Below are 27997 nucleotides of genomic sequence, written 5' to 3' on the forward strand. Positions count from 1 at the left end.
ACTATCCATAATTAAAGAAGCTATTAGAAAAACCACTTTTTTTGGCTACAAAGCTATGTGAAGTCAGATTTTGTTCACCAGTAAGATAGCTTAACATAGTTGACTACAGAAGCAACTATAAGCAGTAGATTCTATTAAGTCAGATATTAAGGACACATATGAAGATACAAAAGAATCACATTCTTCATACCATTCTTTTTTGTCTTGGAAAGTATGGCTTTTTTTTCTTTTTTGTCCATTGCTCAAAAACTTTTTATTCCAGGGTGATTTTAGTATGGCAATTTATTCATTAAAAAATATGTTAACAAGTAACTTTTAAATTATTAAGTAAATAGTTTTCAACATGATTAATATGAATAGATGCAATCCACATAAACAAAAGCTCTTTGGGGTCCCTGATAATTTTTTTAAAGATTATTTATTTATGCATAAAAGAACTGGGTAACTGGCCAGAGTTGTGGGGGTGAGAGGACTCACCAGAGACAGAGTGGGGAGCAGAATAGGCAGATTGACTGAAATACACTGCTGAGGGGAGCAGCGGGAGAGTCAGGAGAGGTTTGCTGCACCATGTGGGTCACCTCCCTAGCCAGTGATCAAACTCGTGCTGCAGTGGCTGCAGGTAGCTTCATAGTGCTGTCTTAGCCCCTTGCACCACCAGGGAGGCCCCACCTGATACTTTTTTAAGGGACCAAGGGGTGATGAGACGAAAAGTTTTAACATTATCTGCAGTACCCCAGGCCTCAATACTCTTACTATGTGATAGACTTTATTAAAATTTTTGCTTCCATAATGTACTATAAAAGATTTAGCAAATCATCCTACATCTTTCACCAGTCAACTCCCTTCTGAGATTTCTATTGCAGTTTTTATTGATGGTAAGATACCGCTATAAATATGGACTAATGACTGTGGTCTGATTCATCTCTTAGCCTCCCTTCCCTATGGAAAGAGGCAGCTGTATTTTATGAGAAGACAGGCAGGTGAAAAGAGTTTGTGAAAGATCAAATTTCTTACATGTACCCACTGGCAGATGAAAAGTTCAATAGCTGAGAGTGAAGAACTGACAATTTGAACTGACAAGAGCAATTGTTTTCAGGCAGGAAAAAAGGACTTGTTTCTAGGTGTTTTTTTTTTTTTTCTTCAATGAATCTGGCAACAGCTGGGCAATGATTTAAACCACCTAGGATTCTGACTTTAAGCTGAAAAATACATTTGCATATGCCAGCACTAGAAATGGAATCTCAAACTGTTGCCAACATAGACAACCAAAAGGAAATAGAGATCAATATTGTTCAGAAGCTAAGCCACAGGAGATTTTGTTACTCGGCAGCTGTGTAAACAGAACTAAACCCTTTACTTCTCCTCTGTTAGACATTTGGTCCTAACAGGGACCACTGTACTATGACAATATGTGCAGAAATGAAAATGAAAGTGACCCCTCTCAGTGTTGGTGTCAAGAAGAGCTGAAAATTTTCCTTTATGGCTGCGTGTGGATATAAGAACCGGAAGGAGGTATAAGGCTCAGAGGAAAGGCCTAGGGAGGTCAGTCATGACTGCTGTCTTTTATTTCCTTGCTTGTGTAGTTGTGTTGTTTTGGTTTTTAAAGATTTATTTTTATCCATACAAGAACTGGGGTGTGGGGGTGAGAGGATTCACCAGAGACAGAGGAGCAGAACAGGCAGACTGACTGAAATACACTGCTGAGAGGAGCAGCGGGCAAGTCAGGAGAGGACTGCTGGCTGTGTGGGTCACCTCCCTGGCTGGAGATCGAATTCGTGCTGCAGTGGTTGACAATAGCTTAATAGCACTGAGAATTTAAACTCTGTGCTGCTAGGTGGCCTCCTCTGTCATGTTTTTGTCTTTCCTCCAGGGACACTTGGCACTAGGGGCCATTCTGTGAGGGAACAGCAGCAGTGCCCCTTCCTGCAGCTAACTTCTTGACTACAGAAGAAACCCATTCTCCTTGCTCTTCCCTATCTTCTGGGGGAAGTGGGTAAGATGGGGAGATGCCCATATGGGATAGCTTCATGTTTAATTCCTATGTTCCACAGAAAAATAAAGGAGAATTTTACTACTATTAAATGACTACACTTAATTTTTTTGTATTTTTTTTCTTTGAGTTACACCTCTGTGACCATATCCCTTCTAACTTATAATCCATTTAGAGTGAGAACCTCCTGTTATCCATCTGAATTGGACCTCTAGGAGCACAGATTGTGTTTTCTTGCTCTGATTATATTGCTATTTAATCAGTAACATGCTATACGTTTACTGTATTTCTCACTGTAACATTTTTTAAATGTTTGTAGTGAACTTGGCATGGTGACTTTGAATTCATGTGGAATTAGCCATGGAGGAAAGAATTGGCAAGATAAGAAAAATACTAATAATCATAATACAAAAAAGGGGAAGTAGAAGAAGGAAGTAGAAAAGGAGCAGGCAGAGGGGAATCAGCTATTCTTGAGTATTTAATCTGGCATAATTTTAAGCTCTTTACTTACATTCATTCATTTACTTGCATCAAAGAATGGCAATTTACTGGGATTAGAAAAGGACTGAAGCAAAAGTTCTGAGAACTCCTTGACGTTTGGGAAGATGGGTGTGGATGAGTTTTAGTAAAGCAAGTTGTTAATGGGTGAGAGAACAGGTGGAAATCATAGTAGGGAGTTCATACTTGAAAAAGAAAAAAAAGTTGTGGGAATTGGGCATTGGTGTACAGAGTCCAGAAAAGATAGAGTAGCTTATTTGGGTTTTGTCATATCTGTTGTGGACTGGAGGTAATTTGGGAGACAAAAGGAGCAGAAGGGCAAAATGATAGTCACGTTGGTGATAGTAAAGCTGGAGCATTTGTAGAGGAGGACAAGCTAACATTTGAAAGTGAGAGGATGGTGGAAGCATGAATTGGGCAAAAAAAAAAGAGGGTTACAAAAGACTGCGGGCAAGGAGAATGCCAGTAGTGGAAAGCAAGCTCGGAATATTGGAGTCTGCTGTGAGGAGAGCTGATAACCACGCAAATGTGCATCAGCTGACCCTGGAATGGATGGAGCTGGGGTGAGATTCAGAGGTAATTGTTCTTAAGTCAGGGTAGGGTTAAACCTCAGTTGACTAGTGGAAGTAGAGTAGGTTGATGATTGGTCAGGGAGAAGACTAAGCCCAGAGATGGGTCTATCTCCTTGACCCTTTTCTCTTGGTGTAAATGAAAGAGAAGAGCTGTGTGTGTGTGTGTGTGTGTGTGTGTGTGTGTGAAGTGAGGGAGCAATAATCAGCAGCAGGTAACTCTTATTCTTCTTAAACTGAGAGCTTCAGCATTGTCTTTGCAGTGACCTACATTAGTCACAGAAAGTTCTAGAACTCCTATCCCCCATGCTCTGCTCCTCAATCTGCTTAGTTTGATGTGCAAAGAGATTTAGTGGGTCAGACAGGGAAGCCCCCCAGGAAAGCCTGTACAGTTCAGTGCTGACACTGCATTTAATGTCACTATTTAAGCCATTCCACTATGTGTAAAGGCCCCATTCATTTACTCTAATGTGTTCTTTCCAAACCCTTTATGAGGCGTTCTCTTGAGATTTCTTATTTTCCAGGGGTTGATGCAAAGTGTCTATTTTGGAATAGATCCAAAAAATCAAGAAGTGGAAGGGACTCTATAGCTGTCTCTAACACTGTGGCCCTACTACCTTTAACAAGTGAAGTGTTATATGCAACATCACTACTTAATGAAAATTTTTACAAGTTCCCTTGGTGTTTTTGTTGTTTATTTTTAAAATATTGGCTCTGTGACTGGTCACACCAACTTAAATGACCAGCATTGTCAGACGTATTTATCAGTTTCAAGAAGACATTTGCCCTTTGCAGAAATATGTTGAGAATACACCTCACTTCCCACTGGTGAATAAAGTCTTTCACGAGAAAATCACAACATATGTAGGGTGTTCTTACTATATGGTTTGCTCTTTAGTGATTTTTAAAAAAGATTTATTTATTTATGCATACAAGAACTGGGGTGTAGACCAGAGGTACAGGGAGGTGAAAGGATCCACCAGAGACAGAGTGGGGAGCAGAACAGGCAGACTGACTGAAATATACTACTGAGGGGAACAGTAGGCACCACCAGGGAGGCCCCACCTTAGTGATTTTAATATACAGCTGAAGTTTTTCCAGACACTTTTGATGGATTGGGAAAAGGTAGATAAAACTAAGAAATGTGAAGGAGAGAATGAGTTGTCTAAGAAGTTTCTGCTGACTGGTTTTAGAATGATGCAACTATTTTTCTGATCACATGTTTCATTTTTGATGGAGGAAAACATCAAAACTATAAATTAGATTGGCCCCCATTGAAGAAGAGTATATGCAGCTTCTCAGATGACTTCTGGAATTGGCTTCTAATTTTCTTTGCCAAGACTTTTGCCCATTTGTCAGTTCTGTATCTTCTCTTGAAAAAATAAATCAGAAGATCATCTAAGAGCTCAGCTCTATGTTCTTCCATGTCAGCCATCATTTGGAGCTGAGTGGGACTGCCTTCTTTATGCTGAACATCTACTTTCTGGCTGGCCCCCATCCCTGCTGTCTTCCCTCATGTTATGTGCCTGGCTCTGGTAGGACTCTGAATTTGTGACTCAGATTTAAACAGTACTTTGTAGGTGGATTACTCCAAACTCTGTTCCACATGGAGGCCCATTCAGCTTGTCATCTTATCTATAGTATTGGGTCTGTGCATTCTTGTCGCCCCAAGTTCCACTGACATCCAAATTATGACATGCTGAAAGTTTTTCATTTCTTTCTTTGCCTTCTCTTCCCAATTTCATAGCCATCCTGTCTCTTTCAAAGTTGAATTTTATTTCCACAAAAAGCTACTTCTTTCTTCTTGTTTGTGTTCTCTCTCTTTGTTCCTTGCCTTCCCTCTCTACACTCATTCACCAATCTACTGCAGGTGCAGTGATCCCGATATATGCTGTCACAAGCTTCCACGATGCTTGCTTTATTTCTGGCTTTTACTCTGTTTTGCTTATACAAATGCCATTTTTCATTTTGTCACTTTTCCTTTCAGGAAACTGCTATGATTCCCCACTCCACCAAATGAAACTCGCTTTTCTGTTTTCCTAAAGCTTCATCAGTTGTCTCTACATATCCATTCTTGCCCACTAAAGTTTGTATTTCTTGGTTTGGGTTCATCCACATCTCTCGTATTCAACCTGCTCATTCTCTCTTCCACACCTTTGCATGTCTGTTTCTTCCCTTCTTCTGACCTTCCTGACCTTACATGATAAACAGTTCAAACACCACCATTACTCAGAACTCATCCTGGTCCTCTCTGCCAGATCCTGACTATTCTTTTGCTGTGAGGTTTGTCTGCATGTGTCCATTGGGAATCAGAAGAGTATAGTAGCCTTGAATATGAACATGTTTGAATTTAGGTCTTGTTATGCATAAACTATGCAGTCTTAGGACTTGCTGAAATTCCTTTATCTGAATTGCAAAGAATACATTAATAAAAATGCTGGTCTTACTGGATTGTTGTGATGAATGGAAAGTGCCTGAAGCTCAGTCATCTATAAGCCAATATCTCAGAACATCTTCAACCATACCACATGCCCACAGAGTTGTTATGTCTCCTTGGAGAAACTCATTCTGCTCATCTTTATATTCTGATACCTTATAGAATGCCTGGATTAAATATTTAATATTTGTTGAAAAATGAAGAAAATAATCATGAATGGCAGAGATTGATGACTGATTATTGTTGCTATTGGCTTACAAATATTTGCCACAGATATTTATCATGAGCAGGAATGTGTACAGTGGGAACATAGTATACTTTCTGACTGTGTTCATCTGAAAGTGTCTAAGATTGACTGCAAGTTTTTTTTATACCTTTGAGATTTTTTCATTGCTACGAATTCTTTGGTTCTTGTTTTCTTTCACTCTATCCTCTACTTCAGGATATAGTATACATTCATCAGAGTTGCATGCAAATGATATGCAAATGAATACTCATGATGTATAATGATAATTGCTTTTTCCCCCCTTTCATTTAGACATTTGGATTAGATGGGATTCTTTTTTTCCTTCAAATTATTTTTTTAAGATTTATTTATGAATACGAGAGCTGGGGTGTAGGCCAGAGGTGTGTGTGTGGGGGTGGGGTGCAAGGATTCACCAGAGACAGGGTGGGGAACAGAACAGGCAGATTGACTGAAGTACACTGCTGAGGGTATTAGCTGCCCTGTAAAAGGGGAGCAGCGGGTGAGTTAGAAGAGGTCTGCTGCACCATGTGGGCAGTTCCCTGGCCGGCCAGGGACCAAACTTGTGCTGTAGTGGCTGCATATAGCTTCATAGATTGCGTCTTAACCCCTTGCATGACCAGGGAGGCCTAGATGGGATTCCTAATTTCTCAATGTTTGCATTTTTTGCTAGTGTCCAGTTGGGAGTTCAAAAGAGGCAATCATAGTCATTGGTGATCAGTGAGCGTATTCTCCAAATTCATTTTATTTGAAATTATTTCTGACACCATCTCCATGAATGTTACAATTAAATCTCATCAGACAGATTTTCCCAAGAACTTTCAATGGTGTTACCTCCCAATTCATAGGTCCACAACTTTTGCCTTGAAAAGGGAATGTGCCAGGATAAGCAATATTGCATTTAGTATGCAAATGAATGTTTTATAGAAATAGGGTTGTACTAGAGATGAAATTAATTGTGACAGTTCAGGAGGAGTTTTCCAGAGAAAGAATATTAACATGTTACGTCTTCAGTGGCTGTCTTCCCTGATGTATATAATATTAGGCAAATAAAATCTCTGTATCCACCTCAGTGGAGGAATGTTTGTCGAGTCCATTGAAATTTGAACAGAGCATGTCTCTAAGGGTTTGTGACAGCCTGTTTTCTCAGTGTGGGAAGAATCGGTCTATTATTGTCTAAATTGGAAGTCATGATGCTGGTGCTTTTATTTATTTTCATTTGTTAAGACACTTGTACAGAAAATGTGTTGCTTTTTCTGAAGTAAGTTATTATTCTTCAGACCAGAAAAGACTATAATGTTGTTTATCTTCAAATATTTGTGTATACATAAAAGATTTTATATAGAAAGAAACCAGCTCTAACTTAATTTTTTTATTACATAGGTTGAGTAACACTGCCTACTATTGCCAAAAAGCCACATTTTCAAGCTGGATTTCCTTTTGAATGAGTTTTACAATGATAATGGAAAAAGATTATTTTTATATATTCATTTTTTTTTCTTTTTCTCCAAGGAAACCAACATGTCTGACAAAAGTGACTTAAAGGCTGAGCTAGAGCGCAAAAAACAGCGTTTAGCACAGATAAGAGAAGAGAAGAAACGGAAGGAAGAAGAGAGGAAAAAGAAAGAGGTAAATATTAGGCGCTGGGTTGTTGGAGTGGGGGAGGAAAAATCACTTGGTTCTGAGAGACTGGGCAAAAAGAATACTTTCAAGCTTTCATGCTGCTGGAATAAAATGAGTACATACCTGTAAACTAGGTAATAAAGTGAATTCCCTCTGCTGAGTGCTGCCCCGGGACCACCTAATGGGGGAATATAGCATTTGATAGTGAGGACCCCAAACTCTAGATTCACCCTAGATTTGAATAGCACCCTCAGAGTGGCTGTGATTCCTCTTTTGTTAGAAATTCCTTAGCTTTCCTGTCTGTTTCCCATCCTTACTGTGGGAATGGTCATATTTTTATTTTGTGGGGCTCTTAGCGTATCTTGGATACAGTTAGTAAGTGTTAGTTTTAAGGAAAAGTTTTTTAAAAGCTACCACCCAGAGACATTTTATAAGAAAAATAGAAAATAATGTAAATGGATTTCCTAAGTATATGCGTTTTTCAGGGAATAAGAATCAAAGATCTGGTCAAGCTGTATTTCCCTGCACTGGGGTGAAGGTGCGTAGTACAGTAGATTCTACTCCACAGACATAGAAATATGAAATGTTAAAACTAGAATAAATTTTGGAGACCTTCCATTGAGACCCCTCTTTATGCCAGCAAAGCAGCAGATACCCAGAAGTGAAATACAGCTTTTCCATCTGCCAGACTCTTCCCAACTCAGAGCCTTGCTGTCATATCATGTTTTCTTCTACGATCTGAAGCCAACAAATAATTTATTTGTAATTCTCTAATTTGTTTTGGCAGTATAAAAATATCTCATATCTTGTACAAAAACCAGATGCCAAAGATAGTTTTGAATAATCTAGAATGAAAATTTTGTATTGTGTGACACCCTTGTGTGTCTGGAAGCCAGAGCAGCTTCCCTGCTCAGAATTTTTCTTTAAGGAAAAGGAGAAGGTATTTTGATGCCTTGCAAACCAAATAAATGTTGTTTCAGATTATAAGGTTCAGAGTCAAGGTAACACACTTATAACAATTATTTTCCAACAAAGTAAAACATAATTGAAGTTCCATTATAGTCTTGGCATCTCTGGCTCTCTGTATCATTACACTTTGATTGATGCCATAGTTTATTTGTCCTTGACAGTGTGCATAATGCTTTCCTCTTGGAGATCTTTGCTGTTATATATGTAGTCTTTGCTTGAAGTAGAGGTGAGAATTGACAAGAAATGGCCATTCATTTCCATGCAAAGCCAAGAAAAGCATTAAGTTATTATGCTTTCTTTCCTTCAAATGTCAACACTTACTGTAGTTTTAAAGCACCTGTTATCCTTTACTAATAACCCGTTTCCTCTCAAACTGACATTCTAATATCCAACTTGAATGTCATAGAATTACTGCAAAATGTGATGTGATATGGGAAATCTGGTTCCAAATTATGCTGTCTGCTTCATCTTTGTCATTTTACACGTGGGGTGGGGGGCGGAAATTACAGGCAAACAAGACTGGTCAAAATGGCCACCCTTTAAACAAAAAGAAACAGCTATACCAAGCCACTTTGCTGATGGAGGTGTGACTCGTTACGCTGCAGACAGAGCCCCGGGAGATTGGGGATGGCAGGTGGTGGGGAGTGTGTAGCACCTGGACTCTAGTTACTCCAGGACTACTGCCTAGTTCTGCAATTAAAGTCCCACAGTCTTCATTTTCTTATTTCTAAGCTGACCTTGTGGTCTAAACTGTGATATCAAGACCTGCTCCATGGGCTCCTGTGGCAATACAGAGTCCTATTTTTTTTATTTTATATATTTTTACATCCTTTTTCATTTTTGCACAATGTATGCATTTTCATCTTGGTTATAGTCCCCATACAATTCCCACCACCCTTGTTTTGATCCTACTCCCTTGTTCCCCCTGTAGTGTGTCTCTGGTTTGTAGTTGCCTGTTGATTTTGATTTTTACTTTTTTATAATTAGTCTTTTTCCTGATCCCTTATTTGGGTTTTCTAAATTCCTGCTATGAGTGAGACCATTTGGTATTTTTCTTTTTTATTCTGGAGTATTTCACTGAGCATGATCCCTGTCAGCTCCATCCATGTTGCTGCAAATTGCATGAGTTTATCTTTTTTGATTGCTGAGCAATATTCCATTGTGTATATGTACCATATCTTCTATTTTACCTTCTCAAAGTTTCTAATTCAGAAGACCAAATACGGCCTGGTTGGGGGATCCACTGAACTACATCATCTTTATATCCTGACCTTCTGCGAACCCATCTACCCATCTCCCCCATTGGTTCAGTCTCAGCACTATTTGTGGACTGGGATAACTTGATTTGTTCTGAGCAACTGGTGCTGTAAAGCAGAAGACCTTGAACTCAGTGGTTATGTACAAAGGCTTTAGACTTGACTGTCACTGGCAATGACCTTAAGTGAATGTGACGTTTTTGAGCCTGTTTCCCTTCTGTAAAGTGGAACAAAGAGTTGTGCCTTCGCAGGGAGTTCTGTGAGGATCCAGGAGGACACCATGGAAGAGTGAAAAGACATAGAGCTGCTCAGTAAGAAACATGTTGTTCTGCTCCTGAGATGGGCTACCAGAGTAAGAGAATGGGACCCCAGAGATTAACTGCTGAGATTTGTCAGAATCACTGCTGATGAAGCCAATTTCCAAAAATACCCCATTTTCAGAAGGGCCTTATAATTCAAGTTCCATAATTTCCTATTGCATTCTGTTGCTAAAAGCAAGCAAACAAACAAAACCCTGGAAGTAATTTATCCTGATACCTCTTTTTTGAGATGAGGAGGTCCCATACCTCTTTTTTGAGATGAGGCCCCGGGTCTGAGCTTGAGAGCTCCCTCCCTTTATCTCCAGTCTCAAGAAGAGCCCCACTCTGGCAGCCAGTTTTCCAAATTAGAAATCTGGGGTTATTCTTTCACCATCTCCTTCCCCAACTTGCAATGATCACTAGGTCCTGCACAGACATTACAGCTTTCTCTTTTCTCCCCATTTCTTTTCTCCCTAAAATCCACATTCCAGCCTGACTCAGCTACTTACTTTAGTCTTTTTCCTGATCACCTATGGACTACACTCTCTCTTGATAGGGAGTTTGTAAATGTTCTCTTCTTGTTTTTCATCTTTACCTACTTCACCAAATTTCCCTTTACCTATCTGATAACTATGTCTTACAGTTCTCTCAAATGTCACTTCCTCCAAGAAGTCCTCTGTGATATCTTTCTCTTCCTGTGACTAGGTTAGCCTTGTACCCTCTCCTTGACCTTATTGATGCATTTAGCACAGATTATTCTATTTGCTTCTTCACTTGTTTTTCTTTCCTAATAGAGTGTTAGCTTTGAAAGACAGGGCTATATTTTTTTTATCAATGTCTAGCACAGATCACATAGCAGGACTTTAATCCTGGATTATAGAATGAATAAGAGGACATGTGAAATAGTCAGGGAAGGTATGTGATGCTGATCACAGCCTTTCTAGGCCTCTGGAAATCTTTTCTACAAATTCCTTAGAAGCGTCAGATGCTGAGTCTGTGGGATACTGGCCACTGTTATTAATGCCTGAGTTTAAGAATTTTTTCTATCTTTTTTTTTTTTTTTGTAGAAAGTTAGAACTCAGCTTCAATTTATAGGTTTGATTTTTGTTAACTTTATTTAGGCTTAGATTTCAAATAAAACAAATAATTTTAGAATGAAAAAGGAACTAATATTCTAAATGCTGATCTGAGTGACTATTTTTGCCATGACAGAAACTGGTGTGAATTAGGACCACCCAGTTTGATTGTCTCTACAGAATCCAGAAAACTCTGTACGTGTATAAAATTACCACTCTCAGCTCCTTTGGATATAATTGCTTTCTTGGTTGTGGTATTTTGAATGAAACCTAATTTTAAAATAAATATCGTGGCTACCATTTAAGACGCAGACCCGGTTTCATGAAAAATTGGCCTTAATGCAGTGAGTTGTGCTGAATGGAGGCCACCGTGAAGTTTCGTCTGTCCTTGGCCTTCTGCCGAATTGCTGCAAGGTGGGGTAGCCAGGGGTTTCCTGGCCTGTCTTCACCAGTTTCTCTAATAACCATGGAACTGTCTTTGGGAAAGTGACTGACAATTCTCAACTGACAAATTTTATTTTTCTGATTATCCTCTTTGAGTCTCAGATTTGATTACTCTTCAGAAATATCACTTGCTGGGAAAGACACCTAGCATGTTTTTCCTTACTAGTACTGTGAAATTAGTCCTTTTTGAGTCATTAAATTATAATAGAATTCTATAGTATTTACATGGGGAAAGTCAAGTTTCCTGATGGGGCACTTTATATAGCTGTCTTGGGTAAAAGCACTTTGTTCAGTTTAAGGTGTTAATTATAACAGATTATTTAAAAAAATAGGAACTCTCTGTTTCCAATAAGCCTCAGCTATCTCATTTTGCATTTTTCATAGTCAACTTTAAGTGTTTTCCTAAGCTCCCACTACAACTAGGTGGACATTTTCCTTATTGATAGGTGATTATATTGCTTATTTCATTAAGAATCTAGAAGATAGAAGGTAGTTAATGATTTGTAGAGACAACTTGTAGTGTGAGAGTGAAGGCTGGATCTACCACAGGTGCACAGTGCATGGGTATCTCTGTGGACCTGTGATTTACCCTCTAGTATGTTTCTTGAATGTTTAACGATTAAAGTGCGAATAAGTCTGAAGATAAGATTCTGTGCCTTTCTGCACGGGACATATGTGACAAAAAGTTTCTGGGTAATAGGTCCTAAGATTACTTATAAAGAAATGATCAGGAAGATCTTTTTTCTGTTCATTCTTTATATAAGCTCCACTGGAACTCAAGTTTCATTACCACTGCATTTTGTTGTCCTTCAAATTTTTTTGTTGAAAGAGTGAAGGAAGGTAAAGATTTGTTGTTGCTAGAACATAGATATGACTTTATTGTGAGAACTGGGTCACTGGAAATCTAGATGATTCATCCTAACAGTGCTGTTGTAAAAAAACTTTCTGAATGGGGTACAACTGGTAGAAATTGGCATGAATGATGTATAATCCCAAGATTCATATTGAATTCCTAAGATGAACTTTGTTTCTCAAAGTATTTTAATTTGTATTTCAGTAGCTGCTTTGGTGACCCCTTTTTCTTCTATTCCCCTCATTCCCTTCTATCCTGTTTTTTTTTTTTTTTATTGAGGTGATACGGGTTTATGACACTGTACATGATTTAGAGGTATAGGATTGCCCCCTTCAGGTTCTGCTACCACACCACACCCACCCACGTCAGTCCTCCTTTTAACTTTGATAAAAGTGAATATTGACAGAGAAATTCACTCTGCAACATCTCTTTTCTCATCTTAGTTCTGTATTTACTTCTGTTGTATGTATAACTTTGAAACTTGCTCCTATAGTTCAGATGTTAAAACTGGAAAATAGTGTGAAATTTGACATCTTCACTGATAGAGATTGTACTACATTTCAGAACTTGAAGTATGTGAGGCTATCTGAAATCCACAGGCATTCTCAGCAGCCCTTACCAGCCCTGTAATGGCAGTTTTCTCTCTAATAATGTATAGACTTCAAAAATGTGAGTGCATTTCTGGTGAATAACCAGAAGTGTTGAGCTGAGCTTTGTGTGCCAAAATGCATTTAGCTTAAAAAAAACTATCCAATTATCAGTTATTTCAGTGTGTAGGTTGCCATCTGGGGGTAAGTCAAAAGTTGCACAAACTTTTTTTTTTTTAAGATTTATTTATGCATACAAGAGCTGGGGTGTAGGCCAGAGGCACAGGGGGTGAGAGGATGCATCAGAGAGAGAGAGCAGGGAGCAAACAGGCAGATCTACTGAAATATACTGCTGGGGAGCAGCAAGAGAAAGAGGAGAGGTCTGCTGCGCCATGTGGATTAGCTCCCTGGCTGGGGATCAAACTCGTGCTGCAGTGGCTGAGGATAGCTTCATAGTGCTGAGACTTAATGCCTTGTGCCACCAGGGAGGCCCACACAAATTCTGTCTGCAATAGAGTCTATGGTGCCAGTGATGCTTCAGGGCTTTGAATGGCCTCTACAGTCCTTTAAGGGGATGATGCCCTGTTATGCCCCATTATTATTGCCCTGGGGAGGAAGGTGGATCTGATAATTGGATAGTTTTTTTTTGACAAACTGTAAAACAGTTCATTTCCATAAATTTGCAAAGCTTTATTATGAATTAACTGCACATCAGAGGATTTGTCATGTTTCAGATGTGGGCAAATGCCTCAAGTAGTTACTGTGTGGTGAATAAAGAGCCCTGAATGTTCACATTCCACTGAATGACTTTAACCTGTATTGTCATTGGTCACTACCTATAACAACAAATTATAAATGATTTTTTTTAATTGATTAAAAATTATTTCTAACATCATTCATTTTTGTACAATATTTGATTTCTCCCCTGAGATGTAATCACCATAAATCTCCCACCACCACATCACCCATCAACAGTCACCATAGTCTCTTGAAATTGCACATAGATTCTGACTGTCAGAAGCTCAGATACAATTTGTGAAAGGAACTTGTCCTAAATGACTTTTTATTCAGTATGCTTCTACACAATTTTCTCCTTCAAGTCAACATATATAATGGAAGTCTATGAAAATCAGAATCAAGTAATAGGTCTTTCATCATTACTGTTTACATACTTCAATAAACATTTTAGCCTGATATATTTTAAGCCATGGTAAACTTAAGTTTACTGATACAAATAGTGTATGCATTTTACAGTTAGATTTTTATAAATAAATCTCTTTTAGGCAGATGGCAATAATTATTTGCCTAATCCCTACCATGTGACATGCATATTGCAAACATATACTCATCAAAAATTGATAGTATGTCTTCCAGAAGGGACAAGGAGGTAAAAAAAAAATAGACTTGAAACAAATTCATGTCCCAGTCAGAAATACTTCGCCTTGGTGAATTCTTCAAGCACCAGGTGAGAGAAACTTTCAGGTCATGTGATAAAGGCAGTAAAAAGCTAAAGTACTGAAAGAGAAAGTACTGATCGGTCATTATTAAATGGAGCAGTTACAGTATTTTTTCATCCTTATAACATGATTATATTTACTTAGGGCTCATGCCTGGCATTCCCTGCCAGGCATTTACCATTTTCAGCTTGAGCCAGGAAAAGCATATATTTAGTTCTATCGCTGACTTTTCTTACCGACCTCTCCTTTTCTTAGGCTGATATGCAGCAGAAGAAGGAACCTGTTCAGGATGACTCCGATCTGGATCGCAAACGCCGAGAGACGGAGGCCCTGCTGCAAAGCATCGGTATATCGCCGGAGCCCCCTCTAGGTACCTGGCTTGCTCTGCATCATTGCTTGCTTAATTTGACTTGTGTGGGGTGTACCATGTCCAGCGCTTACTATTCTTTCAAGTCCTTTTTTTTTTTTTTTTTGGTTTAAGAAATTCTCTGGCTTACTTATATTTATTTTTGGAGTTGAGGTGGCTGGAAGGGGATGGGAGGACAGGTCATGGAGTTGTTAGCAGGTTGCTGCTTGTTGACTGATTGTATGGTCAGTCTTTCCTGCTGTGTTACTATTAGAGTATTTTATACTTAATTAAATCAGTTGCCATATGGCGAAAATAAGAAATCTTGGAGTTTTTTCTGAAAATGTTCTTCATTTCCATTGCTGAATCCAGCCTCTCTTTGCCAACCTAAATACTGTGAATCTGGTTATGAATTTTATAATCACTACAGGCACAGAGCTCTTCCATAATGAAAATGGAATGTTTGATGAGAAATTGCAAAGAAACTTAAATGGTGATCAGCATTTAGTAAATCTACTTGACTTGTGTATCTTGGTTGTATTATTAATTGGCATTTTCACTGTGACACCCCTCCTCTAACTCATTCATTCCTAGTTAATTGCTCATGAACTCATTTATCCCTAGGGTTTGAATATCGGGCTATTTGTTTTGTTTGTGTTAAAGGTAATTTGTACATAATGTGTTTGTTCAGTCACTTAAAGATATATCTCTCATGTGAAGTTATTTTATTTTTCTTTATCCGTTTGCTGTCCATATACTTCGGAGTAACCCTAGGGTGTCTATAAAACTACGTGATTGCAGAGAGAGAGAGAGAGAGAGAGAGAGAGAGAGAAACTTTTTAAAATAATACATATAAATAGGCACAATATGAGTTCTTCCAAAAATGGTTTGTCTTTCAATTTGAACACTGGATTTTATATTAGAATAAATTTTCCATTATTCTCTACAGCTCCTTAAATTAAGGCTAAAAATAACTTCATGTATGACAAAATGACAAGGGTTTGTAGCAATACAAATAAGAAAAAGAGCAATGTGAGTCTGCAAATTTAATATTGATAAATGTAATTTAACCCAGACACACAAAATTTAAATACTGTGAAAAACATTTTATCCTCAACTTCAATTTATGTAGGTGAAGTCATGTCTAATAATATAATAAACCCTGATAAGATGTTGGTTATTTTATTTCGCTTCTTTATGGTATGGAATATGTAACCTATGGCATCTTTGACTGATGGACCTTCTTTGAGGTGCTGACACACTTTTTTGTACTTAATTGATCTGTGGTATAAATTAGACACTTTGAAATCCATTATAGTTTTGCCTCAAAAAGACCTTTGAAGTTCTGTTGCAATGTGAACACTGGTTAAATGCAACAGTAGTACGTCCTAATCTCCCCTTTCTACATAAAGCCAGCAATTAAACCTTAAGATCAAAATAGTTAAATATCCCTAAACCATAACTAAATTCTAAACCATCCTTGCCAAGGGGCCCTGGCTAAGGTGGACCCCATTTTCAGTTTTCATCCATTTCTCTCACATACCTTCTGACTTATGGCCGAGGTAATCAGTGAATGAATAGTGAGATCACACAGAAAGTCCTAGTTTCTTGACAGATCTGCCATTGTGTTATAGGATTTAGACAAAACAGTTAAACTCTTTACCCTATTAAATAAATAAAGGGAAATTGCACTTGATTGAAACCAAATGGGATTCTACAGTACGCACTGACGTTTCTCTCTGCCCATCTGGCTTCTCTGGCGTGTGTGATACTGAGAACCCGTTGAATTAGTCTGGCCTGGGGCCATGTTGGCCATCTGAAGCAGCTTCTATCTGAAGGACATTTGGCTTGTATCTGCAGGATAGGAAAAAAATACATTTGCATTTCCTTTAGCTTTGTTATTACTCACGTGCCCCAATTTTCAGCTTTCGCTGACCTCAATTTTTGAACTTGTTTCTCCTGTCTTCAGAATGGAATTTACTTACATGCACACAGCAGTGCCTTCCAGTGCTGCTGGAGGCAACAAATAAATAAATAAATAAATCCCAAACACAGTAAATAGTACAATGGGATGAAACTATTAATTAAATGTAAAAATAAAGCAGCCTGGCATTTCCCTTTGTTTGGAAAGAGATTTTTAAATTACCAGGTTCAACATTTACCCTTTCTCTATCTGTCAGAGTCTCTCAGAGCAAATACAGTTTATCCTCCACTGACAATAGCTTTCCCACCAAATGCAGACATACAACAGACTTGATTGACACTCCTTGACCACTTAAAATCACTCAGAATACATTTATTTCAAGATCTTTGAAAGTTTTAAAGACACCTCATCTTTCCTTTCAATAGGTCACATCGATACTAACAAATAAACTGGAGAAACTGGATAATAACAAATTTATCACTCGATAACTAACTACAGGAGAGATATTTGACTTAAATTATTGAATAACAATTTTGATTCTCCATTTTTTTTGTTAAAGTCAACGTGACCTTAGAATTCCCAAATTAATTCTGTCTAACTTCATTTGAAATTTTCATTTCCAAAATATAAAAAATTCACTGGACTTTCTTCCTTTTTCTTTCCTTTTTTTTTTTTTTTTCTTGTATCCCATCTCAATCTCTCCTGGCCACACAACCACTTTAATTTGGGCCCATTTGTTTTGATTTATCTGACACTGCTCTTCCCCAGTGCAGCCGCTGCATTTTTTAACATGGGATACCTGTTATTTTCATTATTTAGTCCCAACCCCTATGTCTCCCTCTTCGAAATCAGTGAGCACTCCCAGTGAAGCTGGAAGCCAAGACTCGGGTGACCTGGGACCATTAACAAGGTAAGAATTGTCCCTTTACAAAGGCAATGCTGGAATGTTAATAATACAAAACCCCCAACTTAATAGACCTACCATTCCATTGTCAAATATGCATGTATCTGCACACAATCATCAGGTTTCAGGTTATGGTGTCTATCTTTTGTGGTATAGCAGTGATTTTTTTTTTTGAAGATTTATTTATGCATAAAAGAGCTGAGGAACAGGCAAGAAGTGCGGAGGGTGACACTAAAATTCATTTATTTTTTAAGATTTCTTTGTACAAGAACCAGGGTACAGGCCAGATGTATGGGAGGGTGAGAGGATTCACCAGAGACAGAGCGGGGAACAGAACAGGCAGACTAACCAGAAATACACTGCTGAGGGGAGCAGCGGGTGAGATAGGAGTGATCTGCCATGCCACATGGGTATCTCCCCAGCCTGCCGGGATCGAACCCACACTGCAGAGACTGTGGACAGCCCCACAGTGCTGCGCTCAACAGCCTGCACCATCAGAGAGGCCAAAATTTAAATGCTAAAAGTAGTGTGGCTAGATTGGGCCTCTGGCTGGCGATTTGTGACTTCTGCCACTGATTTAATTTTTAAAAAAAAAAATTAAAATATTTTAATAAAATTCCAAACCAAGGCTAAGTCATCCACAGTGCTGCCATTCAAACAGTAGCCTTTGGCTTCTCTATGTATCTTTTACTTCTTGTCTCCTTGTTTACCTTTGTACATTTCTTGCCAGCGTATGTTACTGCAGAATAGGTATAGAATTTGCATTTTTCTTTTTTTCACTTATACATTGTCATAAGCATTTTCTACTGAAAGAGCATTGTCTCCATATAGTTGTAGGCAATTTTGATAGCAAAATATATGGAAATAAGAATCATCTAGTATTAGCCCGAGTGTTCTTTTTTTTTGCCTTCTCAAACCAACACGTAAGACTGGAATTATCTCATCCATATCTGCCCGTTGGTCTGTTTCACACTCAAGTATTTTGTTTCCATAGGACCTTTTGAAAACAGTGGACACTGCTTTCAATTTGAGAAAAATGAAAGTAGAGGTTTTTTATCTGCATCAGGCTGTTTTATTTTAGCAAATCACCTTTGTGATTTGGGGCAACACACGTCTGCTCTCATCTTTTGCTTTGAACACTTCAAAAGGTCTTTGAGGGGAGAAGTAATAATAACACAGTTATTGTAAGATCTAAAAGAGCTGGAACCATATACTGGCATTGCTTAGGGGTCCATTGGGCTATCATTAAGATAATATAGTGGTCCATTTCTATACAATAGTGGCGTTGTGTCATTGATGCTTAGCTTCAAGGGTCCAGTTGGCAGCATTAATTCTATTACTGACTTCACAGTTGATGACCCCTTTTGAAGACTTTGTAGAGAAGGCTGCCTGCCCTGCTAGCACTCTGGAGACAGCAGCAATTATTCCTTCTCAAGGAACATCATTCTTCATTTCTTCTCCCTTATGTGATTTTTTCTAAACTTACTGAATCACTCTGGAGGAGGTGCTGTCCACTCCCACCCCACACATCCTTGGTTCTCTATGGGAATGTTCTGGCAAGGAAGTAACAAGAAGTCAATGAGTAAATCCCTTGTTAAGTGCCGATTTCAGAGGAACGAAAGAAAATCGGCGTTGAGGAAATGATTTTCAGGAAAACTGAGGAAATGATTTTCAGGAAAACTGAGCACAAAGTTTGCTTTTGGAAACTTTGAACTTTTGGAATTTTAGCTAGCTTAGTGAATCTTGTCTTCATTTTGAACTTAGAAAAATTCTGTGCAATTCATGTTGCGCTTCAATAAAATGGATACGAGAGTTAAGTTGCAGAGACTGTTGTATATTTAGTTTTCAAAATCCCACTTGAATATCATTTTTGTAGAAGAAACATTTTTAAAAACAATTACTGTTAACCTTGTAAATTCTAAGAATATAACCCTATAGTTATAAATTTTGCCTATTTGTGTAGAATTTATAGTCTTCAAATATGCAAAATCTTTCTGATAATAATTTAAGAATCAAATTAACACATCTCATCATACATTAAATTTTCTCATTCATTTGCCAAAATTTAAACCAAAGCTAACACATCTTTAAAGAGTCACAATAGGCAAACATTTCTTATGTAACTCTTGTAAATTTGCAAATAGATATATTTAATATATCTGATTACAAATTAAATGTTAAACAGTGCTTTTAAAAAATCAAGGATAAGAATTCCTTTTATTGATATTTAGCACAATTGTGTAAACTTTTAAAATGAGTGAATAGAAAGCAGAAATGTATAATCAATTTTCAATTATTCTAGTATGAGCTAACTTTTAAACCTCTTTAAACTTAGAATCCCAGTTTGTTTGCAGTTTCTGCTTTTGTTGTTATAGCCTGTTTCTCATTTACCGTTTACATTCGTGACATTTTTCTCTTTTCTTGATAGTTTCGATAGAACCAATTAATCATTCCTCAGTTAATCATATTAGGCCAAGAACAATCTCCTGTACTCCAAAAACAATCAATCATATTAACAAGTCATTTAAAAGACTAATTTGACTTATACACAGATTGAAAAAATTCTGATTTTTCTCTATGCAATTTGAATCCACACAGTTTAAGAGGATTCTGTTCTGTTCTATGATAATTTGGATTGATCCAGAGACTCAACGATATTTTCAAATAGGAAAATGTGTTAACAATTTAGCATATATAAGAAGGTTAAAAAGGGAAAAGTAATATCTGTAATATATACTTAAGTGGTACTTGACAAATTTAAACATCTATTCCTATTTTAAAACTTAGTAGACTAGAAATAAAAATATTTTTTCTTAATTTTTGAGATTAATCTCAAGCCGATAGCCTTCATCTTTTACATGTGAGTATGTGTGTGAAGCCCCTAGACAAAGAATAGCTTATACAGAGTTGAATACATGTCTTTACTCTTAGGAAGTGGCCAGGTATATGAAGTTGTGTCCCTATAGTAGGTATTTGATAACAGTTGAATGAGTAACTATTTTTTTTTTTTTTACAGATAAGGACACTGAGGAACAGAGTAATTTTTTTAAGTTCACAGAGGACATATCTATAGTGTTAGGTTGTAACCTAGGCAGATTGATTCAAATTTCTGTGACTTATATCTCTACCCCACACTATTTCTAACAACAGTTGATACAAGTGAGACATAAGCTACCCATAAATTTATTGCTGGATTAAACAAATTAATATCTGTAAAGCACCTGGAAAGGAGTCTCACCTATAAGTTCTTTTTTTTTTTTTGTGTGTGTGTGTGTGTGTGTGTGTGTAAGATATTTATCAGATAGGTGAAATTGGCTAGCTGTTAACATTAAGGGTAGGTGTTTGAGCTGTTCTGTTTTCATTCTTTGAACTATTTTTCCAATGGGAAAAGCTCTTTTTATATTTTCATAAAATATGTTGGTATCTTTTTCAAATTTGATAAGCATGACTATAGCTTCATCTAGGTACTTACGTAAAACATGTTGGACATGACACAGCCAAGGACAAATACCCATGTCCATAGAGACTACTTTCTGGGTTGCCTTTTCACTAACCTCCAGATATTCAACCGGAAATTACTCTAAGTGACACTCTTCTCATCTCCCTGGATGGCTCACAAAGGACTCTGTTCTAGGCCTTATCCTATTTTTAGCTGACATTCCTTAGGTTTTCCAGTGACAAAGCTAAATTAGAGACTGTAATAACCTGCAGAAACCTAGGAAATTGTATTGACCTCAGAAAGTTCACCTGGACACAGGCAAAGACTACACCCTGTCCCACACGTGATTTAAGGAAGAAACTTTCAAAATGATTTCAAAGAAAAAGTATGTTCCAGTATGATAACATTTTGTACAATCTCTTGTTATGACAATACCTGTTCTATAACATCCTGAGTAAAATAGTCAGAAGGGGAGATTTCTGATGTTTGTCTGTGGTGAGAAGGGGTGAGGATGGTGGTAGTGTTTTTTACCATCTATGGTCTTAACACAATCATTAAGTTTTATTTTCCTGGGCCTCCCCTGGTGATGCAGGCAGTTGAGCACCTTGCTGTGAAGCTGTCTACAGCCTCTGCAGCACCGGTTCGATCCTGGCTGGCCAGTGAGAATCCCACAGGGTGCGGCAGACACCTCCTGTCACACCCGCTGCTCCCCTCAGCAGTGTATTTTGTCAGTCTGCCTGTTCTGTTCCCTGCTCTCTCTGGTGAATCCTCTCACCCTCCCATGCATCTGGCCTGTACCCCGGTTCTTGTATAAATAAATAAATCTTTAGGGGAAAAAAAGTTTTATTTTCCTATTAAGTAGGACATTCACGCCACCTCCCCCTCCCTTACTTTATTTTTAATACTGTCAGTGAGTTTAGACAATTAGAAAATATAGATAAGCAAATATTAGAAAAGCTCATATTCCTATTATAGAGATTAGCACTTTTTTATGTTTTTTAAAATATTTTATATAATTTTTACAACATTTTTCATTTTTGCACAATGTATGCATTTTCATTGTGGTTATATTCCCCATACAATTGCACCCCCCTTAGAGATTAGCACTCTTAACACCTTAGTGTGTATCCTTTGACATAGTATATATGTTATTAAACATATGACAAATGATGTACAGTACAAACTATTGAACTTGCTTTTCTAACCAAGGATGTCTATTTTCCCATTTTAATACCTTCTCATTATATCTGATATCTACACTATCTTTAATTTCCATAGGTTCCCCAACATATTTCCATTGTATTTAAAATCTGTGCCAAGCCTTTCAGCTAAGAGCAACCAGAACAGGTAACATAGATTTTTCTTTAGGGAAGCGAGCCCCTCCCAAGGGACTTCAGTGCAGCCGAAAGAAGACATGTCTTGGGCAGCTCTTTAACAGAACAGGGGTAGAAAGGGGATGGAATAGAGGTTATCAGGCTTTTGGCTTTATGTCTACTCCAGCTTAAAATTCTGAATGAAGAGTCAGGTGTGTGCGATAACTCTGTTGTTCCGTTTACACACTTGGCTTCCATGTAGTTGATACTAAACTTCAGGTTGATTGAATCCTTTGGTCCAATTTAGATATTTGTTAAACCCAGGCTTTCCTGGATCTTTTGCCTGCTGAACTCTCATAAGAAATGAGAATATTTTATTCGTGATTGACTTGTGCTGTCTATAGCTGGCCACCAGTTTCTTTTCTCAGAGATGTCAGGAAAGGAAAATGTGTTGAGGGCTTAATGTGGGCTGAATGGCCAACAGAAAATCCTCAGGACTTTGATCTTTAGCCACAGTTGGATTCCATAAGATCCAATGGCACTGGGGCCTCCCTGGTGGCACAGCGTGTTGGGCACAGTGCTGTGAAGCTGTCCGCAGCTTCTGCAGCGCGGGTTTGATTCCTAGCCAGCCAGGGAGATTCCCACATGGTGCGGCCAACCGTTCCTGTTATGTCCGCTGCTCCCCTCAGCAGTGCTTTCAGTCTGTCTGCCTGTCTCTGGTGAATCTTCTCACCCTCCAGTGCCTCTGGCCTGTACCCCAGCAATTGTATAAAATAAAAAAATCTTTAAAAAAAAAAAATCCACTGGCACTACATAAATCTCAAAGGATTTTTGACCCTTTTTTGCTAAAAACATTGCCATCTTCTAAGGACCACTGATGAATTAGAAACTGGAAAGAAGACGTTAAGGAGGTTGTGGTAATAAAAGAATGCAAAACCTTGTAGGAAATCTAGTAAGTCTGCTAAAATTTTATATATATGAAATTCTTTATATTATCATTAAGTGAAGAGAGGGAGACCAAAATTATTGATGTAAGAGTGGTTAGAAGTCTCTCTAAAAATGAAAATAAAATATGCACTATAGTGTTTTCGATTCTGTATCACATGAACTGATCAGTTAAAATTTTTTGATATTTTGTCACTCTGTATTCAGACATGTGCCCATATGCTTATAATAACATAATAAGCATCTGTTTCAGTGAGGGGCTGCTGAGCTTTCCTCTACAAACAGCATGGCCTCTGTGTAAGATTTGGGGAGAGCATGCCCTTGCTCCATGATGGGAGGGAGAGCTTACATTTCTATTTGAATCCAGCTCAAATGACCTTCTGGTATGGTTTCATGTGACCTGTACTGTGCTCCACATTTGAGCTTTAATCTTAGCCAACAGAGAGAAGTTTCTCATGCAGTAAATTAAGAAACATTCTTTGTAATAAGCATCCAATATAAACATATGTTACACCATTTCACTTCTATTCCTGATATCAGAAAAAATTTTTATCATCATTGCCAGTCCCAAGTAAGAAAATAGTGGTGACTGGGAAGTAAAGCATTAACTTATTTAAATGCCACCCTTAATTAATTGACATCATGTTAATGACTGTGACAGACTGAGTGAGATGATCGATCTTACAACATCCTTATTATTCAGCATACTACTTTGGAAAATGGCACTTAGAGATATTTGGGGATGACATTGACTGGAGGTTTTCTGCTTGGCACTATGCTCACATTGACCCAAATGGTTTTCTTTATCTGATTAGTGATTCGTTATTTGTTTGACAGAGAAGACATGTGAAACGAGGCCAGAAAAGCTATGGCACTCAGGGGAGCTTGGTATTATGGCCCTGAGCTGTCTCTCCATCTTAGAGAAGGAAGAATATGAACAGTTGAAGTCTAATACCATTGCTTCCAGAACTAGCTAATGTTACTGAATTAACTTGGTAGAAAAGATAGAAACCAGCACTGTGGTCAGTGTGGGGTTTTTTAAAAGACTTTTATTTTTATTTTATGCATACAAGAACTGGAGTGTAGGCCAGAGGTGCGGGGTTGGGGGGGGGGTGAGAGGATTCACCAGAGATAGAGTGGGGAGCAGAACAGACGGATCTACCGAAATACACTGCTGAGGGGAGCAGTGGGCAAGACAGGAGAGGTCTGCTGAGCCAGGTGGGTAGCTCCCTGGCCAGGGATTGAACTCAGGAACTGAGGCCACAGTGGCTGGTGATAGCTTGATAGTGCTGAGACTTTAACCCATGCACCACCAGGGAGGCCCTATGGTCAGCATTTTTAGGTAGGCTTTCCTTCTTCAAAGAGGGAGTGACTCTGCAAACGCTGTGTGATGGCATCGTGCTGCACAGACTGAGTTCTTGTAAGTGCCTTGAGAGATTCAGGGTGTCAGACACACATGCCCTGATTTATTCTTTCATTTTTTTTGGATAAAAGTTAAAAGTATTTCTTTGGAAATCAACTATTCCTGACAATTCACACCCATCTGCAGGTAAAGACCATTCATTGATTCATCTATCCATTCAATAAGTACTTGAGAATTTATTGTGTGTAAGACACAACAATAAATACTGGAACTGCAAGGAATATAAAGATAATTTTTTCTTCTAAAGAGCGTGCTTCTTAGTATTTTGACAGATTTAATCTGAAGCCATCTCAAGAAGTGTTGCTTATGTAGTTAGAGCTCTTAAATATTTGTACACCTGAACAATGTCATAAACCATTATTCTCAAATCATCTGTACTTATAGTGTATTTATGTGAGACCAGTGATTTTGTTTATTACTATGCCACACAGTCTTGACGCAGGTACTTGGTAGATATTTTTTAACTTTGTGTGTTTGTATGTGTATATACACACATATGTACAGCTTGAAAAACCTAGATGGGATGAGAATAGGGTGAATGAGGGTGAAGACACATGTGAAAACAAAAGTTCAAGGTTGCTGAGAAAATTGCCATAAAGTGGACTTTTGTTAAGAAGTCCTTGCAGTGGTTATGTAAGTGAGGTATAGGATTTTAGTTAAGGGATAGGCTCTGTTGGTTATTCCAAGAATAAGGGAAAGTGGAGACTCTGGCAGCAATAATGGGGTTATGTCTGGCTTGCTGAAAGATGAGGACGTGGTGGGGGCAAGAAGGGTGGGTGCAGGGAGGAGCTGCAGTATTTAAACATTTAGCGTCACTTGTTCAAATTCCAAAGTCACTGCTGGTCCTCTGACTTCCCAGAAATGTAGTCTTCAAGGACAGAAGATGTTTTCAGTCTTGTATAACTGCTCTGCCTGACAATTACTGTTCATGAACAATAATAAATTGGTAAATTGGCATCTAAAATACAAAGATCTGTTTTGACCTACTGCCTCCCTCAGCCACCTAAGTCCATTAAGCTAGGCACTGATGAAAATGAATTGTTTATGGCCAAATCTTATCTTACCTTTCAAAAGCCATCCCCTCCTCTGGCTTCTGAAATATAATGGAAGTAGTTTGATGCCTCCTGGCTGACTAGCACAGAATAAATACTCATTGGAAGGAAATGATTATCTTCATTATTAATCTTTCTTATGAAATCTCATTTATTTTTTTCAGATAATTTTTATTGAAATTTTAAACCATGCCAAGTTCTGGGCATATAAAGAAAACTACTTTCTCCCTGTCATGTTATCAGTATAACTTTGGGTATAAATATCCATTTCTTTTACTAAAATGAAACATTCTTAACTATAAGTCCCATGTTCCACAGCACTCCTGGGATGTTGTTCTTTGGAATATTTGATTTTGTACCTTGTTTACTAAACTGTGATATGTTTTATTTCTTCATAAGAACTGTGGGTTTCTTGAAAACTGTTTTTATCCTCTTTTGCCATAATTTTCATATTAAGCTCTTAATAGATGATTATCAAGTAAGTGAATGCTGTTATCAAAAATAATTTCTCTTTTCATGCATTTGATTGGTTGATTCCAGAAAAGACTGAGCCATAGAACTAGTTACTATATAGTAAACAGGTTGACTTCTATATGAAAGTATTTTGTGGTAGTGTATATATGTTCACATATATTTACTTTTACTTCTCACTACTTATTTTTAAAAATAAACTACCTGGCAAAATTTCAAATTGCACAGGAAACGGGGACAGCCATCATTTTATTTTTATGACATAGTGGATAAGATGTTTGAAAAGTAAATTAAAAATGATGTCATTTGGCTAGATTGAAAGTATTCCAATAAGAGAAGAGAAAAGGGAAAGTCAATATCATTATCATTCGATGTTTTAAACATCAGGCAGAAGAGAACCTTGGAGGCCTTCTAAGGCTGCATCCTCAAGTTACTGAGCAGGACTAATGCTGTATGGAGGTGCACCCAGCACCCAGCCTCCTACCCAAGGCTTAGACTTGGCCCTTTACAAGGTGCTGCCATCTGCTAGAAGCTTCCCTGTAATTATACATTTCTAGGCTACCCCTAGAAGTACAAACAACCTTTGCCCACTTAATGCATTAGAGTTAAGTTCCTTTTTGAAGAAAAATTATGTTCCCTGCAATTCACCACCGCACAGATTTTAACGACAAAAAACTGGAACACTTGATTCCACCCTTATCCCACTGCTCCTTATTGATAATAGCTATAATTTCTTTACTGAGTGATACATGTGTGTGTGGGAAGGGGCATTGCCTGGACAGGACTGTTGTGTGGTAGTTAGGAAGACCACCTTTGTTTCTCTGGTTAAGTGCAAACCAGACTGCTTGTCTGTGGACTTCTAGAGTGATTTGGATAGAATCATCATCTTTCTTAAGAGAGCGGTAGTTCAAGTGAGTTTTCAAATAAGGAACAGAGGCAGCCAGACCATCTGGGAGCTGTGGCATTCTTCACCTGCTTTGAGAAGCAAAGGTCAATGGAGGTGTCTCATCTGCAACCTTCAGGCAAATTGAAAGCAAAGTAGAGGATCCCACCCCTTACAAGGAATTGCTTTTTACAGTCAGCGCCTAAGGCTGCTCTTCTGTCTGTGAAAGAAACATCCTTAAAGATAAAAAGTTTGATCCCCAAAGATATGTAAACAGGCAATGTGATGGCTTCCATTAGTTCCACCACTTGAAGCGAAGGAATCAGCACTCAGAACCAGGAGGGGCTACTTTCTTTGAGTAGAGTGAGTGTCCAGCAGTGATTCTTATCCCTGGCTGCACATTAGAATTGCCTGGAAACTTTCCAAAAATATGCCTGTTGGCCCCTCCCTAGGCATTCTGATTTAATTGATCTAAAAGTGGCCCGGACCTCAGGCCAGACTTGAGTTAATCACATGTTTAGACAATTTCAATTTGAGGATTAGTGAGCTTACTACCTGCTGACTAATGCAAGCAATAGTCTTGCCTACTCACTCTGTCATGGTGGTCCCAGAGTAGGCCCTGGGCTTTACCTGGGAACTTGTTAGAATTTAAATTCTCAGGTTCCACACCAGACCTACTGAGTCAAGTTCTGGGCTTGACATTAATATTCCTTCTTTTAATAAACCCACAAGATGATTTTGATCCATGTTAGAGTTTGAAAACCACTGGTCTAAATTAATACCTTGTTCTCCAAGTATGGTCCACAGAACAGCACCATCTGCATCCACTGGAGCCTATTAGAAATGCAGACTCTCAGGCCACTTGAGTCCTACTTAAAAAGAATGAATTTTAACAATATTCCCAGGTATGATGCTATGGTTTGTAAAAAGAAATATATATTTGGTCTTCATCCCTGTTTCTGGCAGAGTTTCTAAAACCCTTGAGGTTTCCTAAG

General features: G+C 38.1%; 1 protein-coding gene across 1 annotated transcript in view; it reads left to right on the forward strand.

Annotated features, from left to right (window-relative positions):
- The window catches only part of DYNC1I1 (dynein cytoplasmic 1 intermediate chain 1), a gene marked incomplete at its 3' end in the record, with an annotated part of 330357 nt that overhangs the window by 33221 nt on the left and 269139 nt on the right, over positions 1-27997 (forward strand). The window contains exons 2-4 of the mRNA XM_084230581.1: positions 7251-7367; positions 14558-14672; positions 17425-17482. Coding sequence (XP_084086707.1) covers positions 7260-7367; positions 14558-14672; positions 17425-17482 — 281 coding nt within the window. The 5' untranslated portion in view covers positions 7251-7259. The remainder of the gene's footprint in view (positions 1-7250; positions 7368-14557; positions 14673-17424; positions 17483-27997) is intronic.

This window comes from Talpa europaea, assembly GCF_964194135.1.
Source record: "Talpa europaea genome assembly, chromosome: 3".
Lineage (NCBI taxonomy): Eukaryota > Metazoa > Chordata > Mammalia > Eulipotyphla > Talpidae > Talpa > Talpa europaea.